Here is a 15,798-nt window from a genome sequence, read left to right as displayed (position 1 = left end):
CAGTGCTAAATATACTCAGCTAGGTACCTGTTTTCCTAAGCGATACTTTAAAATGATTTGCAAATCTTAAGTTAAGGCAAGTACATCATACTCTTAAATAAATTAGGTAGCATATGTAATTTGTATGATCATATAACAGTGCAAATTTGCTCCAATAAATTCTTTTCCACAGCTTTTAGATACTTTGTTGGGGACTCTTGTCAAGGAATTGCAGAACAAATACACTCCTGGGCGCAGAGAAGAAGCAATTTCTGTTACAATGAGGTTTCTGCGTTCTGTGGCAAGAGTTTTTGTCATCCTCAGTGTGGAAATGGCATCCTCAAAAAAGAAAAAGTAAGTTTTTTTAAAACCTAAATTACTGCTAGGTTTATTTTACAAATGGCGTAAGAATCTACATGATCTACACTGTGCTTCCTGAAAATTTGGGAATCATTTTTACTTAGAGCAACTGGATTACATCATTATAGACCTTCAGATGGCCCTAAAGATTTATTTATTATTCATGATATTTATATGCAATTTAATATAAAATCTCAGAGTGGTTTACCTTGATACATAATGAAATCAGGATTTCATTTGATACCACTGGGGCACATGGTATTATGGGATCTACATTATTTATGATTTGTTTCATTTTTGTTTGATCCTTGTTTTACTGTGCTTTGGGGGCTTAAAATTCTGAATCCTTCCTTGGGAGAACTTTGATTTAAAAGGCAGCTTTTAAAACAAATACAACAACCCATATGGATATATATGAAGGAACCAAGTAAGATAGTAGAAGACCATAGGGGAAAAGCATACAGTAATCTGGATGAGAGATGACCAGGACATAGACCAAGGAGGCAGAGATGCAGAACTGTATTTTTGCAGTGTTATAAATAGAAAAGTGATATAGCTTGGCTACAGACTTGAATATGTGGAATTTCTGCAGTTCTCTTGATATAAAAGCATTACAGCACAAAAGCTGTAAGATTACTGATAGGTGTTCTGAATTCTTTCAAATACGATATTCAGTTGTCTATTTTTTCCTTCTCTACATCTTTTCCAGCAATTTTATTCCACAGCCAATTGGGAAATGTAAGCGTGTATTCCAAGCTCTGTTACCTTATGCTGTTGAGGAATTGTGCAATGTAGCAGAATCCCTCATTATCCCAGTCAGAATGGGTATTGCACGTCCTACAGCACCTTTTACATTGGCAAGCACTAGTATAGATGCTATGCAGGGCAGTGAAGAATTGTTCTCGGTGGAACCACTGCCTCCACGACCATCATCTGATCAGTCTAGCAGGTAATGTTCCCTTTCTGGTTTATTATAATTATATTCTTACATTTATTGTTTGTAATCTATGTACTGTATGATAAGGTATTGCATTCTATGTTGCAAATGTACCTCAGAGTAATAAATACACAATTGTAGATAAGAATTGTCTCATTTCCTATTTGGTGTGAAGAAGCCTCCACAGTGGTTTAACTATTTACTATCCAAGGAAGGTAGGAACCAGGTGACCAAGATTTTTTGCATTAGTAGTGGCACCCAGGACAAGTTATCCTGCTTATATCTGGCCCATGGGCTGAAGGTTCTGTACCCCAGTATAAATTCATCAGAAGGACACAGTAATATTGTGTTCTGACTGTTCCATTTCTTCTGAAAGTGAATATCTTACTGCAGAGATGATTTATTGTGAAGGGTGTGTGTGAGAGAGTCAATCATTCAGTCTGAAGAGGATAGATAGCACAGAAACTTAATCTAGAACCCTTCTCCCCTACCACAACAATTTACTTCACATTATTACCACTGTCTCCAACTGTCAGACAGCTGAGGTTGAAGGAACTGGGCTGTTTGAATCATCAGATTATGCCAGTCTTTTTTGAGGCAGTATGCATCCCATGATTAGACTTGTTTCAGGCTTGAAAGATTGCAGAAGGAATCCAACAGCATATGAGAACATCAGTGATTACCTACCTGTAAAGTTTCTTCCTATGCTGAAATGGTGTCAATTTTGGAAGGCAGTTTTGATTTCTCCCAACAGCTGCCATCCCATTTACCTCTTCTAATCTATAAGAAGAGAATAATGGCCACCATCCCAGATAACTAAGATTTCTCAAATCAGTAAATCAGTACTTCCCCAACTCACCATGGCAGCATGAGATAAGTTGACTGCTCATCTTATTAGATGAGCAAGCTGTTAGAACAGCCTAGGAGTCAACAGTTCTGACACCAAGTGGGTCCAGGAAGACTCAAGCATTTCCTCCCTGCCTGGGAACAATCAACAGCAGACCAGAAGATCTTAGACATGATCAGGAAGCAATCGTATAAGGTTGTAGTTAATAAGGATGCAAGCCTTGAGGGATGAGGTGCCTGTTGCAACAACCATATAGCAAAAGGGAAATGGCAGCCTTTGAAATGAAACACAACATCATTTGAGTAGGATTCAGAAAAGTACACCTGGGCATGAAGCACCTCTTGTACCATGTCCAAGTGCTGACATGTTCTCTTATGGACAAACAGTATTACAGCAAAGATATAAATTGATCACCAAGGAGGATCCAGATTTCACTCATTTCATCCCTGCTGCTGTGGGCAGAATGGAATCTAGCCTCAATCTCAGGTCAGGGATCAACGAAGGGACACTGAATCACACAGCTAACTACCTGAGCCACAACTAGATGGGGAAATGGAACATCCTTCAGTATTTCAGGAAATTCAACACAGCTTCAGCCCATCCACGGTCTACCTAGTCACTTCACAATGCAACCAGAACTTCCCAAGTTTCCTTTCAGGATCTTGCTCTTACAAAACAGAAAGAGTGGACGCATTGAACCTCAGTTGGCCAGGGGAGAGAGGCTGTGCCTTTCCACCAATCCTGGTCCTCACAAGGGAACTGCAAAAGCTAAGATAGATCAGAATAGGCAACAGTTGTTTTGACAGCCCCATTCTGACCATGTCAGCATGGTTCTCCAAGTTCCTACAGCTGGCACATTGAGGACAATGGTTCCTCCCTTAGAAAGTGGATCTTTCTGAGGGCAAAGTTCTTTACTTGGATCCTGGATGATGTGAATTAGCCTTGTGGCTATTGAAAGAATCTCATCTATTCAAACAAGGCTATCCGGGTACAATCATAAAGAACATGGTGGCATCCCACCAAGAATCTACATCATGCTTATTGGCGCTCACTTGGAAATCTGTCTCCAAATGTTGCAGAAAAGACCAGTGTCCAAACATTAGGTATTAAAGAACAACTCTTTCTCCAAACAGGCTTCAATTTGAATTTAAGTGAGGTACTTTTTTTGCAGGGAAGCATCAGTCACAGTTCTGTGAAAAACCAACATGACTTTTATTAAGCACACACCCTCATCATAATTGATTCCTCTGAAGAGCTTCTTTTATATGTCTGCCCTCAATTCATAGATCATGGAACTTGCATTGCAGAAGGAACCTTCTCAGTAATTATTAATGTTCCATTTTATACAATTTATGATTTTAATTTGATATTAATATACTGTTGAAGGAACTCTTCTGGGGTTCTGTAGTCATAGAGGGTCTACTACTATCTGCTAGGTTTTAGATTGGATCTTTTGGATGAATGTAAGAAATTTATTTTGTCTTACTATGTTTATTTGTATGGTATTACTGTATTTTGTACTTCTAAAGCTTTTTTCTTCTCTCTCATAGTTCTAGTCAGTCTCAGTCTTCCTATATCATTAGGAATCCACAACAGAGGCGGATCAGTCAGTCTCAGCCAGTTCGTGGCAGAGATGAAGAACAAGATGACATTGTGTCAGCAGATGTAGAAGAGGTTATTGTCTTGTTTTCAATAAGTATATTTATATTTGTAAGTCATTGTTATAAAAGTTAAAAGAATTATATAAAAGAATGTACAGTTCACAGTATAGCTGTGATGTTACAGCTATACTGGATTGAAAGCATGCCTACATTTGTACAGTCTCAATGTTATCAAATGCTAGCAACAAAGTCATGTCAGCCTATAGTTGTAGAAAATGCTGGTGCCTTAGAGAATAATAGCTCTAGCAGGCAGCAGCTACTCAAGGGTTGCAATTTTCACTTACTTTGGGGATCAGAGTTTTAACTTGCAAATACTTGAACAAAATATAAAGCTTAAAACATCAATAAAATCTGGAGTTCTGTTTTCAGTGATGTCTTTTGAGAGTATAAAAAATTTTCTAGTATAATACCTGTTTTCCCAGGTTGAAGTGGTTGAGGGAGTAGCTGGAGAAGAGGATCATCATGATGAACAAGAAGAACATGGCGAGGAAAATGCTGAAGCAGAAGGGCAGCATGATGAGCATGATGAAGATGGTACATTGGGGGCAAATATAATAATCCTTTACAACCATATAGGGCAGTGCAATCCTGCACAGATTTTCAGCAGATCTTACACTCAGGCCAGCATGCATAGGACTATAGCCCAAGTTAGTCTCATTTAAGTCCCATTGAGGTAAGGTGCAACTAATTTTTTGTATTGATTTCATTGGAATCTGAGTGTGGCTATCTTAGTCTGGATCTAAACCATAGATTTTATCATATGAAAACCAATGTAACTTTTCACACCTTTCTTGTTAATATAACAAACCTCTTTTTAACAGAACAGCTTATCCAGCCATGCATGGGGGGTAATAATGTATGAGAAACAGACTTAACTGATGCTTATGCTATTATCAAAAACAAGCTCTGGAAAAGTACATGGTTTAGTTTAGTGATGGTAAGTGGTGGGAGATGTTAAAATAGAAAGATGGCTTTGTAGAGAAGCTAAAACATTTTATAAACAGAATATGGTCTTAACATAGTTCAGTAATTATATTATATTTCACAATAGGAAGTGATATGGAATTGGATTTACTAGCAGCAGCAGAAACTGAGAGTGACAGTGAGAGTAATCATAGCAACCAGGATAATGCCAGTGGACGAAGAAGTGTTGTCACTGCAGCTACAGCAGGGTCAGAAGCAGGTAATAACCTTTCCATTAGCCTTCCATTGGTATGTCATCAAATTTTGATGACAGTCTGTCGTTTTAAAATATCTGAATAAGGGTCACTTGACTTTTACAAGGTTCATGTGGAAGACTTTCAAGATCTGCATGCAGCTTTTTTGTAAACCACCTTGGACCTTTTAGAGTACAAAATTAAAGTAAAAATATTTAAACTAAATAGTGATGATAGTATGCATGTAACCTACAATTTTACCTGCAAGCCAGTCTTTTAAAAATGATGTTAAAAGTATGGGAAATAACTAGGTTGGGAAATATTTGTGTGTTTGAGGTTTTTCTTGTGAGAACTGAGGATCACAGTTTACTGTGTAAGTGTAGATTTTAAATTCACCAAATGAGGCTGTGAAAGTTGGTGAAACTGTACCTGTTTATCTATTCATTGGAATGCCCTGAATAGATTTGCTTTGGGAAATAAAAATGGAATGGTGAAGCTTACAGTGTATGTTCTGCCATAGGTGCTAGCAGTGTTCCAGCATTTTTTTCTGAAGATGACTCTCAGTCAAATGACACCAGTGATTCAGATAGCAGCAGCAGTCAGAGTGATGATATAGAACAAGAGACCTTTATGCTGGATGAGCCTCTCGAGCGAACAACAAGCAGTTCTCATGCCAATGGTGCTGCCCAGGCACCCCGCTCAATGCAGTGGGCTGTACGAAACACCCAGAATCAGAGGACTACTAGCACTGCACCATCCAGTACCTCTGCTCCAGCAGGTACTCTAAAAGAGAATGCTTCTCCATTGTTATCTTTTTCTGATTTATTAGCTAATTAACTGATTTGTTAAAGGGCAAGCGATTATGAAAGCAATTTATGTGAATCTGACAATGTTGCCCACAAACATTTGTGCAGTGCTTGTTGCTTTAAATGCTGGTTATAGACTAATTATGAACAAGTATGTGTGTCTACTTTGAGATAAATACTAGAACTCACTTTTGTTTCATCTTTCCATCTTTTCCTTTTTTTTGCTTCCTTTAGCAAGTTCAGCAGGCTTAATTTACATTGATCCATCAAACCTGCGTCGGAGTGGTACGATCAGCACAAGTGCAGCAGCAGCAGCTGCAGCTCTTGAGGCTAGTAATGCGAGCAGCTATTTGACATCCGCAAGCAGTTTGGCAAGGGCATACAGCATTGTCATCCGACAGATATCTGATCTGATGGGCTTGATTCCCAAGTACAATCACTTGGTATACTCCCAGATCCCAGCTGCGGTGAAGCTGACATACCAGGATGCTGTTAATTTGCAGGTATGGTGCAACAAAGTGTGCTGATCTTTGGTGTTCAGACTGGACTATTTTTTAAACTAGTCTATTGGGTGGGATTGCCTCCTTTTTAGCAGCTGAGAAACTCTGCATGCCAAGACACTCATGAATATACCCTTTAGCCCCAGCCTGGGAACTTTTCCCCCACTGAGGTCTGCTTTACCTTTATCAGAATGTCTTTTCCACAGTAGACAGAGTGTAAGCCAAAGTGAGTAAGGCAAATTCATCTACACACTTTTCCAGTCTCCTGCCCTTACATCCATGGAAGTCTTCCTCCAGGCTTTGTCTCTCCCATCCTCTGAAAAAGCGAGAACAAGAGAGACCAGAGGCAGGCTGGCCTTCAAAAAGTAAACTCCATGGGCACACACATGCCTTCACTGTCTGTCTCCAAGAGAAACAAAGGTGCTGCTGGGAGACTTGACCAAGAACGTAGTGGCTGCTTTTAGCGACTGTGGACATGATACGTATTTTTTAAATCATGGGACGCTTTTTAACTTCTGAAAACCTTCTCCAGCCTCTTCTAAATCACTCTCCCCTTGATGCTGAGACTGTAGCGACAGTCTGCACATTTTGAAAAGTATCTTGGAAGTCTTCAACCTCCGGATTGGGCACTCTGCCAGCTGTGGAAGAGCAGGAGGCTTGCTGAGTGCTTGCTAACACCTGCCTCCTTTTGCCTCCCTGCTGTTCCCTGGTGCTTTCTGACGGATGAAGCTGCTTGGCACAGCAGGAATGCTTTCTATCCCATCTGTCCAAGATGGCTGGAGGGAGAATTGTTTTGGGATGGTATTGTGGTTCAGATTTAGACCATGGTTTCGAGTTTCTTCAGTCCTCTCTTCATCGTAGCCTATTTTGGTCCCCAGTAAGGGAAAGAGCTGCCTCCATCTAGAAGCTGAAACAGATGGGCAGGAAATTCAAATGGTAGACTATTTTATTTTATTTATTTATTTAGGAAGCTTCTATGCCTCAACACTGTGGTAGAGGGGTATCTGCCAATAAAGTGGATATTTCATGAGTCCTGAGGAGTATGCCATGAAGGAATAGAGAACATTATAGAGATTAGAACTAGTTATAATTTTAATGAAATGAAATAGAATGTGTATGTGTGTTTGCATACAAGGGTAATCGATGAATAATAACCATACTTTATTTAGAACTATGTTGAAGAAAAACTTATCCCTACTTGGAATTGGATGGTGAGCATTATGGACTCCACTGAAGCTCAGCTCCGTTATGGTTCTGCACTTGCCTCTGCTGGAGATCCAGGGCACCCAAATCATCCACTTCATGCATCACAGAACTCAACCAGGAGGGAAAGGATGACAGCGCGTGAGGAAGCTAGCTTAAGAACTTTGGAGGGTAGAAGGTATGAACAGTTATGTGTTAAGAATTGAAGATTTCCCCCCATAAGTAATAATTCCAAGTCAACAATTCAGGGGAGTAATTCACGCTCTTAAGCATAAGAGTGCTGTTTTTTTCCATACTGCAATATTATACATACCAGGGGAGTATGGGTTGCCTTTGTTTAAGCCATGCATTTCAGTGGTCCAGCATTTGTGTGTGTTTTGTTTTGTGGAATTACAGGCGTGCTACACTGCTCAGTGCTCGTCAGGGAATGATGTCTGCAAGGGGGGACTTCTTAAATTATGCCCTCTCATTGATGCGTTCTCACAATGATGAACATTCTGATGTTCTGCCAGTTTTGGATGTCTGCTCATTGAAACATGTAGCATATGTTTTTCAAGCTCTCATTTATTGGATTAAAGCAATGAACCAACAGACAACCTTGGATACACCTCAGCTGGAACGGAAAAGGTAGAGAAGCCAGTTATATAGAGGCAGTCTAGCCAGACTTGTGGCAATTTATGTTCCTTGACATTCATAATGTTAAAAATATGTTGAAATGTATCAGTAACTTGCAGTAAACACTAAAACTGCATCTGTGCATAGCGAAACTTGGGAATGTGGTACATTCCTGGTAATAAAGTTTTGTGAAACCTGGAATACGGCTTGTAGTGGTTATGAGAATAGATTAGGTGGTGGAGGTGGTGCAGGAAATGATTTGCCTTGCAAAAACTATTTCAATTTTTTTTAAAAAAAATCATAGGATTGGCTTTTGGGAAGCAGTGTACTTCAGTGTCTTGGTTTCATCAAACTACCATCATTGCCTAGTTAGATGAAACATTCTGGAAGAGAGATATCCTGGGGGAGAATATGAGATTCAATGCCATTGATCGCTGCATCATTTTGGAACACCTTTCTGAGCTCAGTATTGAGCTACATTGCATTGATTCTATGCCTTGCTGGATTATTTGTCCCAGAGGTGGTCCTTGGAAACAGTTGTCCCACTGCATGAGCTGAAGAGTTAGGGTTCTTCAAGGTTTTGTTTTTCCCCTCTCCAATGCCCTTTAACATCTGTGTGAAGCCATGGGGGGTGGCACCAGTCTCTACTTTTCATTTGGATTCTGGTCTGGAGGTAGTTTGTCTGACTAAATGTCCTAGAGAACTGATAGCCTGATAAGAATGAACAAATTTAAACTTGCTTTAGACAAGTTAATGAGACTTAAGAGAATTAGATTGGGACATATTCTTTAAAGAGTTGTTTCATGACCAGCAAGTTCTTAGAACTCACTTCTTTGGTTAGTTCACCAAGTATGCATGCAGTTTTAACTATTGATGTCAATATCAGGGTAACATGCTGATTACTTTTACTGTTGCAATCTCTTTGGGGATACCCCATGAAGATGAAATTTAAACAAGTGCGGAATGTGGCTTCTCAATGAGAGGAGCAAGCCACTGTGGACACATTTTTCCAGTTCTAAAACAACTATACTGACTGCTAGTTTATTTCTGAGCCCAATTCATGATGCTGTTTAAGCTTTTTAAAGTCATAAATTGATATTAGAAATAATTATACTTACTATAATGATATTAATATCTTGTGAGGGTGGACATATTACTGTTTTATAGAATGATGGTGGTTTTTAATAGGCATTCAGACATTACTGAAGTTGTCATTTGATATTTATGTATCTTTTATATAGTATCTGCTGATTTGATTACTACTGTTTACTTGGGTTGCAAACTGATATTAAAATTATTTACTCATTTCACTATCTAAAAAGGATCTGTCTTTTGCTTTTTAAGGACTCGTGAACTCTTGGAACTTGGTCTCGACAATGAGGACTCAGAACATGAAAATGATGATGACACAAATCAAAGTTAGTGTTTGTAAAATTTGGTGATGTGAGGAGCTACATGGAAATTTAATTACACACTAACCTATGTATCTTAGAATTAAATGACTTCTGGAATTACTTGGTCATTTTATATACCCAACTAGTTCTTAAAGAGATGGGAGTACCAGACCATCTTATTTGTCTCTTGAGAAACCCAAGTACTTAGCCATTTAAGTTACATTGTACACATCTCAGGACATTAATTTACAAGCAGTTGTCATTATTGGATAGTCATAGAGGCGTAGTGTAATTGATAAAATGAAACACTAGGTGAAATTTCAGGGATCAGCACTAGAAACTTTTTTTAGTGCCAGTGTTCAGCCTTAGAAAGCATGAAAATTACAATAAAGAATACCTTTCAATATGTACAGAATATTAATCTTGCCACTTTATAACAAATAAATACACAGCTTTCAGGCAGCTGTATGTATGACTGTAATGGGTAAGCTTTCCTCCTTGTCTTTATCTTGATTTTTCTGAGTTTTTCAAGATAAACATCTTACTGGCCCTTTCTGCATGCCTCCATTCCTCTTCCTCTAACACAACTTAATTTTGCAAAGCACATTGAGGTGGACCTGTAGCAACAAACTCATCCTTCAGGCTTGAACACTGCTTTCTTTGAAGTTGTGGGAAATGGCACTTCTAGTGGATTAAACTAGAAGGCCTAGGAAATTCAATTTCCTAAGGTACCACAAGGCAGCTCTATGTGGGTATGAGCAGCTAGCATATGTTTATTGCCTCCATAGTCTTTGTTCAGGTTTTTTTTATATCAGAATGCAGAGGGAATTGTCCAGTCTAGAGCAGGGGTCGGCAACATTTAACACTCAAAGAGCCATTTGGACCCGTTTCCCACACAAAAGAAAACACCAGGAGCCGCAAAACCCTTTTGACATCTAAAATGAAGATAACACTGCATATATCGTTTTTTACCTTAATGCTATGTATATCTTCATTATGATTTAGCTGCAGCTCTTGTTCAGTCACTAAAAACTTATTTTTAATCTTACATTATAAACTAGTAGGACTCCTTTCATATATTTTGAGTAGGAGAACAGCTTCCTGAAGAGTCAAAGTCAGTGCTAAAGGGCTGCATGCATTAAACAGCAAACCCCATAAGTTCGTCAGCACTAAAAGCAAATGAATCTACCCAAGTATCATTAAACATTTGGTTTTCTTCAGAAACTTTTCTCTTCTTGATTTATACAAGCGCTGTGCCGCTGTGCCGGCACGGGCCTTGGATCAGCGGCGGCTGTGACGTGAGTGACTGAGCTGCAGCAGAGGAATTCAAGAGTCACTTGCGGCTCCGGAACCATGGGTTGCTGACCCCTGGTCTAGAGAGAAGAAAATAATGACCTGGTTCAAATATTACAGCAAACTATGGGATGAATTAATTCATGATTTGCAGTGGTGCATACCAACTGTGTTTCGTAGCTTATAGTGTCCAGATTAAGAAGTTGTGTAGCAAGCCCAGACTGATTTGACTGGGAGTCATATATCGAAAAAAAGGCTGTAGAATGTACCCAACACGTGCTGTCACATATCATGGGTTACCTTTTGAATATCAGCAAGCGCAGTACACAATGCAAATATCCAAGTTTGTTTAAAGAGTTTTATCTTGCTTCACAGCCAAAAAGGCTCCCAGTGTGGCTTACACCACCTAATTAATGCAGAGTTTGCCACCATTGCATGCAAAAAGGCGCAATATTGTATCTCCCAAACCACAGTGTGAATATAAATCAAATGCCTGCACTGTGAAAACTAGCTTGGCCTATAGATGATGCCATGTACATTCAGACTCCAACAGCTTACTTCCCCGCTGCTTGAAAAGAGTTAAGGAACTAGCTGCTCCAGAAGGAAATGTGAGAAAGAAAAGGGGAGAAAGAGGAGGGAGAGTTCAAGAACCAAGCATGGGGGTAAAGGGAGCAGTCATAGCAACAATCCTGATAGAATCCAGGAATATTAAAGGGGCTGGTATGTGAATGTTTCTGCTTGTTTTTAATTTGCAAAGGGTTGTCTCATCATCCTTGCTCTTGCAACAAATCTACAAAGGTATGGTTCAAATTCCGGCAAAGGCAGAACTTGAACCCACTATTAGGGCGTAAATCTAAGAGTGCCATTTTTTTCACCATATTCTCAAATACTTGCTTTGCACTTGTCCCCACAATCTGCACTTGTCAGGATATGGGTAAGGGCACAGCAACCAGCCAAATGGTAGTTTTAGTTAGGTAGCATACCTGTAGCCTTCTGAATCTCAAAAACTGACAGGTGTGGAACACAGTGTGAATATGCAAACTTGTACTTAAAGCATTTTATTCTGCTTCTCATCCAGAAAGGCCCCTAGGACAGCTTATATATGGTCTATAAAAACAAAACAGTTCCAGCCCACAAGCTTCCTGTTTAAAAAGACAGAAGGGGAAAGGGACTGAGGGAGAAAAAGGGGGAAATCCTCTTAATCTCCTCTGCTTATTTAAAACAACAACAACCTCATCCTGGTTCTATTCCCCACTTGGGTATAAAGCTTACTGGGTGACTTGAGTGAGTGGGCAAGTCATTCACTTTTAGCCTAAGTTGTTGTTGTGAGGAAAGATGGAGTGGAGGAGATCTATATAAGCTTCATTCGTTCTTCACAAGAGGAAAAGAGATGGGATATAAGTGCAATGTGATTATGATTATGTGTGAAATAATTTCTCTCATGCTGTAGGAAACTTGTTGCACCCCCTCCTAAGTGTATTTGATAGGGCGGTAAACATTACATACTAGGAAAAAGCTGCCTGAAAAATATATAAAAGCTTCTACAATGCAGCTTAACCATTCATTTTCAGCTTGACCGTCTAATTTCATCAAGAAATTAGAATTTCATCTAGAATTCTTTTGCAGATTTTTTGGACAAAATATTAGTAATCATTCGACTTCCTACTTCTTTTTACTTACTATTTTTTCAGGCTTAATTATTCTCTCTTTTCCCCCATATTTTTGCTTTTCAGGTGCTACACTTAATGATAAAGATGATGATTCTCTCCCCGCTGAAACAGGCCAAAATCATCCATTCTTCCGACGGTCAGATTCTATGACTTTCCTTGGCTGTATTCCACCCAATCCCTTTGAAGTTCCTTTAGCAGAGGCCATTCCTCTGGCAGACCAGCCACATTTGTTACAGGTAACATTAACCAAGGGAGCTTACATTGTTTGATTTCTAAGTTGCATATGTCATGCTTCTGATCCCTTAATTGTTATTAAAGGATTTGGGGCAGTTTGTGCTAAACAACAGATCTACCCCTATATCCAATGTGCACTGTAAAAGATTTAAGCTCTTACCCTGTATTTCAGTTTTATATTTGTTGAGGCATGGAGAGTCTATGTGAATGACTAAGCAGCTTATGAATTAATAAATAAAAATAGAACAGTCCAATTTCAAAACAATAGATGCTTGTTAATTATCCCTTAACACAAAGAAAACTAACTACCTAAGTACAGGAAACCTGGACCCAGTCATGAACAGCTATAAGCTAGTTCCTAACATCCCCTTCTTTGGCAAGATGCTGAGGCATGTGGTTTCTGATTAGTTCCAGCATTTTTGGATGAAATTATTTTCTGGATCCATTTCAATCTGGTTTTAGGCTAGCTTTGGAACAGAAACTACCTTGATCACCCTGTGGGATGAATTTTGCCAAAATATAGACTGGGAAGTACTGTTTGGCCTCTTGGTTTTTTTTGATCATGGTATTTTCCTGGATCTTTTGTCTAGTTTGGGAGTTGTGGGGGAAAGCTTTACATTGGTTCTATTCCATACAATTACCTGAACTGTACAATAGTCTTGAGCAACTGATGTTCTTGGGCTAGATAGTTAATTCACTCATGTGCAAGGTGGGAGTTAACACAGCCAGTAGCTGCTCTTCATTCTCTGGCAACTTACTCTTCCAAAGATTTCCTAATTATGTGTACTTGTTACATTATTCTCATTACTAAGCCTGCATGCAAAGATGATGAATCTTGGCTGTCATCCAGGCTTAATAATAGTTCATCTTTATGTAGATGAACAATTTCCTGGTGGTATTTGGTAGGATAATTGGGCCATCTTAATTTGAAGTCTTACTCCAGATTGGTCTGTGTTCCTGGCCAGAATGTTCCATATTCCTGTTTGTTGCTTTTTCCTCTGCTTATGGCTGACAGAAACAGAGGATCCTGCAGTGTGTTACAATTTCTGATTAATTTGTCATCTTTTTTGCTGAGGCGCATTCAGATATTTAAGTATCAACAGCAGGATCTAATGCATTGCATAGTAAGTGTCAGGTATAGTTTGCTAGTAAAGGTTATAGCTGGCTCAAAATGCGATTTCAAAACCTGATCTTAATTGTGCCTTAACCATGATGTGGAGCAGGGTAATACAAGGGAGATTCTTATTATGGAGGAGAGCAGCTGCATATATTAGGATCCCACATAGTTAAGTGATCAGTGATAACTCAAACATATTCACTCCTGGATAATTGTTTCTTTCAGCCAAATGCTAGAAAAGAAGATCTGTTTGGCCGGCCAAGTCAGGGCCTCTATTCCTCATCTGCCAATACTGGAAAGTGTTTAATGGAAGTGACTGTGGATAGAAACTGTCTTGAGGTATGAACTTACTGTAATGTATGTCAAAAATTCATAGCCTTTCTTCTCCTTTGCGCTACTATTCTGCTGAAATGGGGAAAACATTTGTATATCTTTCTGTATCCACCACTGTCAGTACCTTTCCTGCCCTGTCTTAAAGGATCAGGAGATCACTATATTAATTCCAGAACATAAGAACATTGTACCTGAAAAGTTATGCATATGCATTTGCTATCTGCTCCTAGTGAGTAGGCAAATGGATCAATATTCTGCTTTTTTGTCTGTGAGGATGGTCTGCATTAAAGTGCTTAAAATGCAATTTATATTTTTTAAAATGAGTGCTGGTTTTGAAAAAAATGTAATTTTCTTTTATATTATTCCTGTGCATTTACAGTTATCTGTATGTGTAAATTAAATCCATATGCTGAAAGGATCATATTAGAAACTTCACAGAACATTAAATTCGGCAGTTTCAAAATTGACATATTATAATCTTATCTGTTTTGGAATGTTTTGCTGAATCTAGTCACATTCTACACTTAAACTGAATATTTCTTTTAAGTAAGAACACCTACACGTAAAAGTTCTGTTTGATCCCACCAGTTCCTTCAAGACTGATCAGTTTAATCTAAGAATTCTGGTTCCGCTAGTTCTTGGAGTTGGGAACTAAGGTATTTCATTGCTTGTGTATCTAGAATGATTACCTTGAAAATATCCTGCTATCATTATTTACAAAGCGGTTTCCTTCATATAGGTTCTTCCAACAAAAATGTCTTATGCAGCCAATTTAAAAAATGTTATGAGCATGCAGAGTCGGCAAAAGAAAGAAGAAGAACAAAATGTGCCATCTGAAGAATCAGAGGGTTCAAAGCCAGGTCCATCTGCTCATGATCTTGCAGCACAGCTGAAAAGCAGTTTACTGGCGGAGATTGGGCTGACTGAAAGTGAAGGCCCACCTTTAACATCCTTCAGGTGCTGCATTAATTATGAAAACTTTTTTCTAGGAGGATACAACAGTAAAAAACTTGCTTATAACTAGGGGGCCACATGCAGTAAATGTATGTGGTCTGTAACATCATTAGGTGCCTATATGCTTTTCTTCTACTTTGTGGCAGGCTGCAGCTTGGCACCCCATTTCCTTCTCTCCTAGTCTTTCCTGCGATTTCCAGCCATTGACTAGCTGATATATGGCCACTCCCTTTTCTCCCAGGCAGCCAATGTGGAAGTGGCTTAAGACTGAATGGAGAAATTTGTTTTCCTAGGAGTTTATTTGGCAATCACTCACTGTCATCTCTAATTGCTCTCTTGTGCAGTGATTACTCACTCATATTTGTGAGGAAGTAAAGTAGAGATGAAATTATTCTTACTAATTTCATTTCTATACCACCTTGTAGCCAAAGCTGTGTGGGTGGTTTACAACAAGAAAAGACACACCCATAGTAATTAGTTGGGTGCTACTGCAACTTGGTATGCCTGGCCACTTCACTAGTGCTTAAATGCAGGGAGTTAGGAGAGACTTTTTGCAGCACCTGCTGGGTACTTGGAGCACCAGCTGTCGAGCATGCATAGAGAAGAGACTAGCAACAGAAGAAACAAGCCCCCGCAAATTGCCCAAGCATCAGAAGTTACCAGAGCAAAGTATATTCCTGACATTAATGCTTATTTTGTAAAATGAACTCCCTATAATTATTTGATTATGTGTGTTTT

The 15,798-nt window shown here is 39.0% G+C and overlaps 1 protein-coding gene across 6 annotated transcripts in view; it reads left to right on the top strand.

Annotated features, from left to right (window-relative positions):
• Nucleotides 1-15,798, top strand: part of UBR5 (ubiquitin protein ligase E3 component n-recognin 5) — an 80,402-nt gene that overhangs the window by 46,441 nt on the left and 18,163 nt on the right. For all 6 annotated transcript variants that reach the window (XM_044421741.1, XM_044421740.1, XM_044421738.1 and 3 more), the window contains 13 exons: nt 173-333; nt 1,049-1,288; nt 3,674-3,797; nt 4,207-4,318; nt 4,836-4,967; nt 5,462-5,719; nt 5,982-6,250; nt 7,417-7,628; nt 7,847-8,077; nt 9,410-9,483; nt 12,486-12,658; nt 13,999-14,112; nt 14,846-15,063. In XM_044421741.1, the coding sequence (XP_044277676.1) occupies nt 173-333; nt 1,049-1,288; nt 3,674-3,797; nt 4,207-4,318; nt 4,836-4,967; nt 5,462-5,719; nt 5,982-6,250; nt 7,417-7,628; nt 7,847-8,077; nt 9,410-9,483; nt 12,486-12,658; nt 13,999-14,112; nt 14,846-15,063 (2,318 nt within the window). The remainder of the gene's footprint in view (nt 1-172; nt 334-1,048; nt 1,289-3,673; nt 3,798-4,206; nt 4,319-4,835; nt 4,968-5,461; nt 5,720-5,981; nt 6,251-7,416; nt 7,629-7,846; nt 8,078-9,409; nt 9,484-12,485; nt 12,659-13,998; nt 14,113-14,845; nt 15,064-15,798) is intronic.

The sequence above is a fragment of the Varanus komodoensis genome, unplaced genomic scaffold (assembly GCF_004798865.1).
Source record: "Varanus komodoensis strain SLA01 unplaced genomic scaffold, ASM479886v1 scaffold12, whole genome shotgun sequence".
Lineage (NCBI taxonomy): Eukaryota > Metazoa > Chordata > Lepidosauria > Squamata > Varanidae > Varanus > Varanus komodoensis.
The sequence above is the reverse complement of the archived record's forward strand: the minus strand, read 5'-3'. Positions and strand labels throughout refer to the sequence as shown.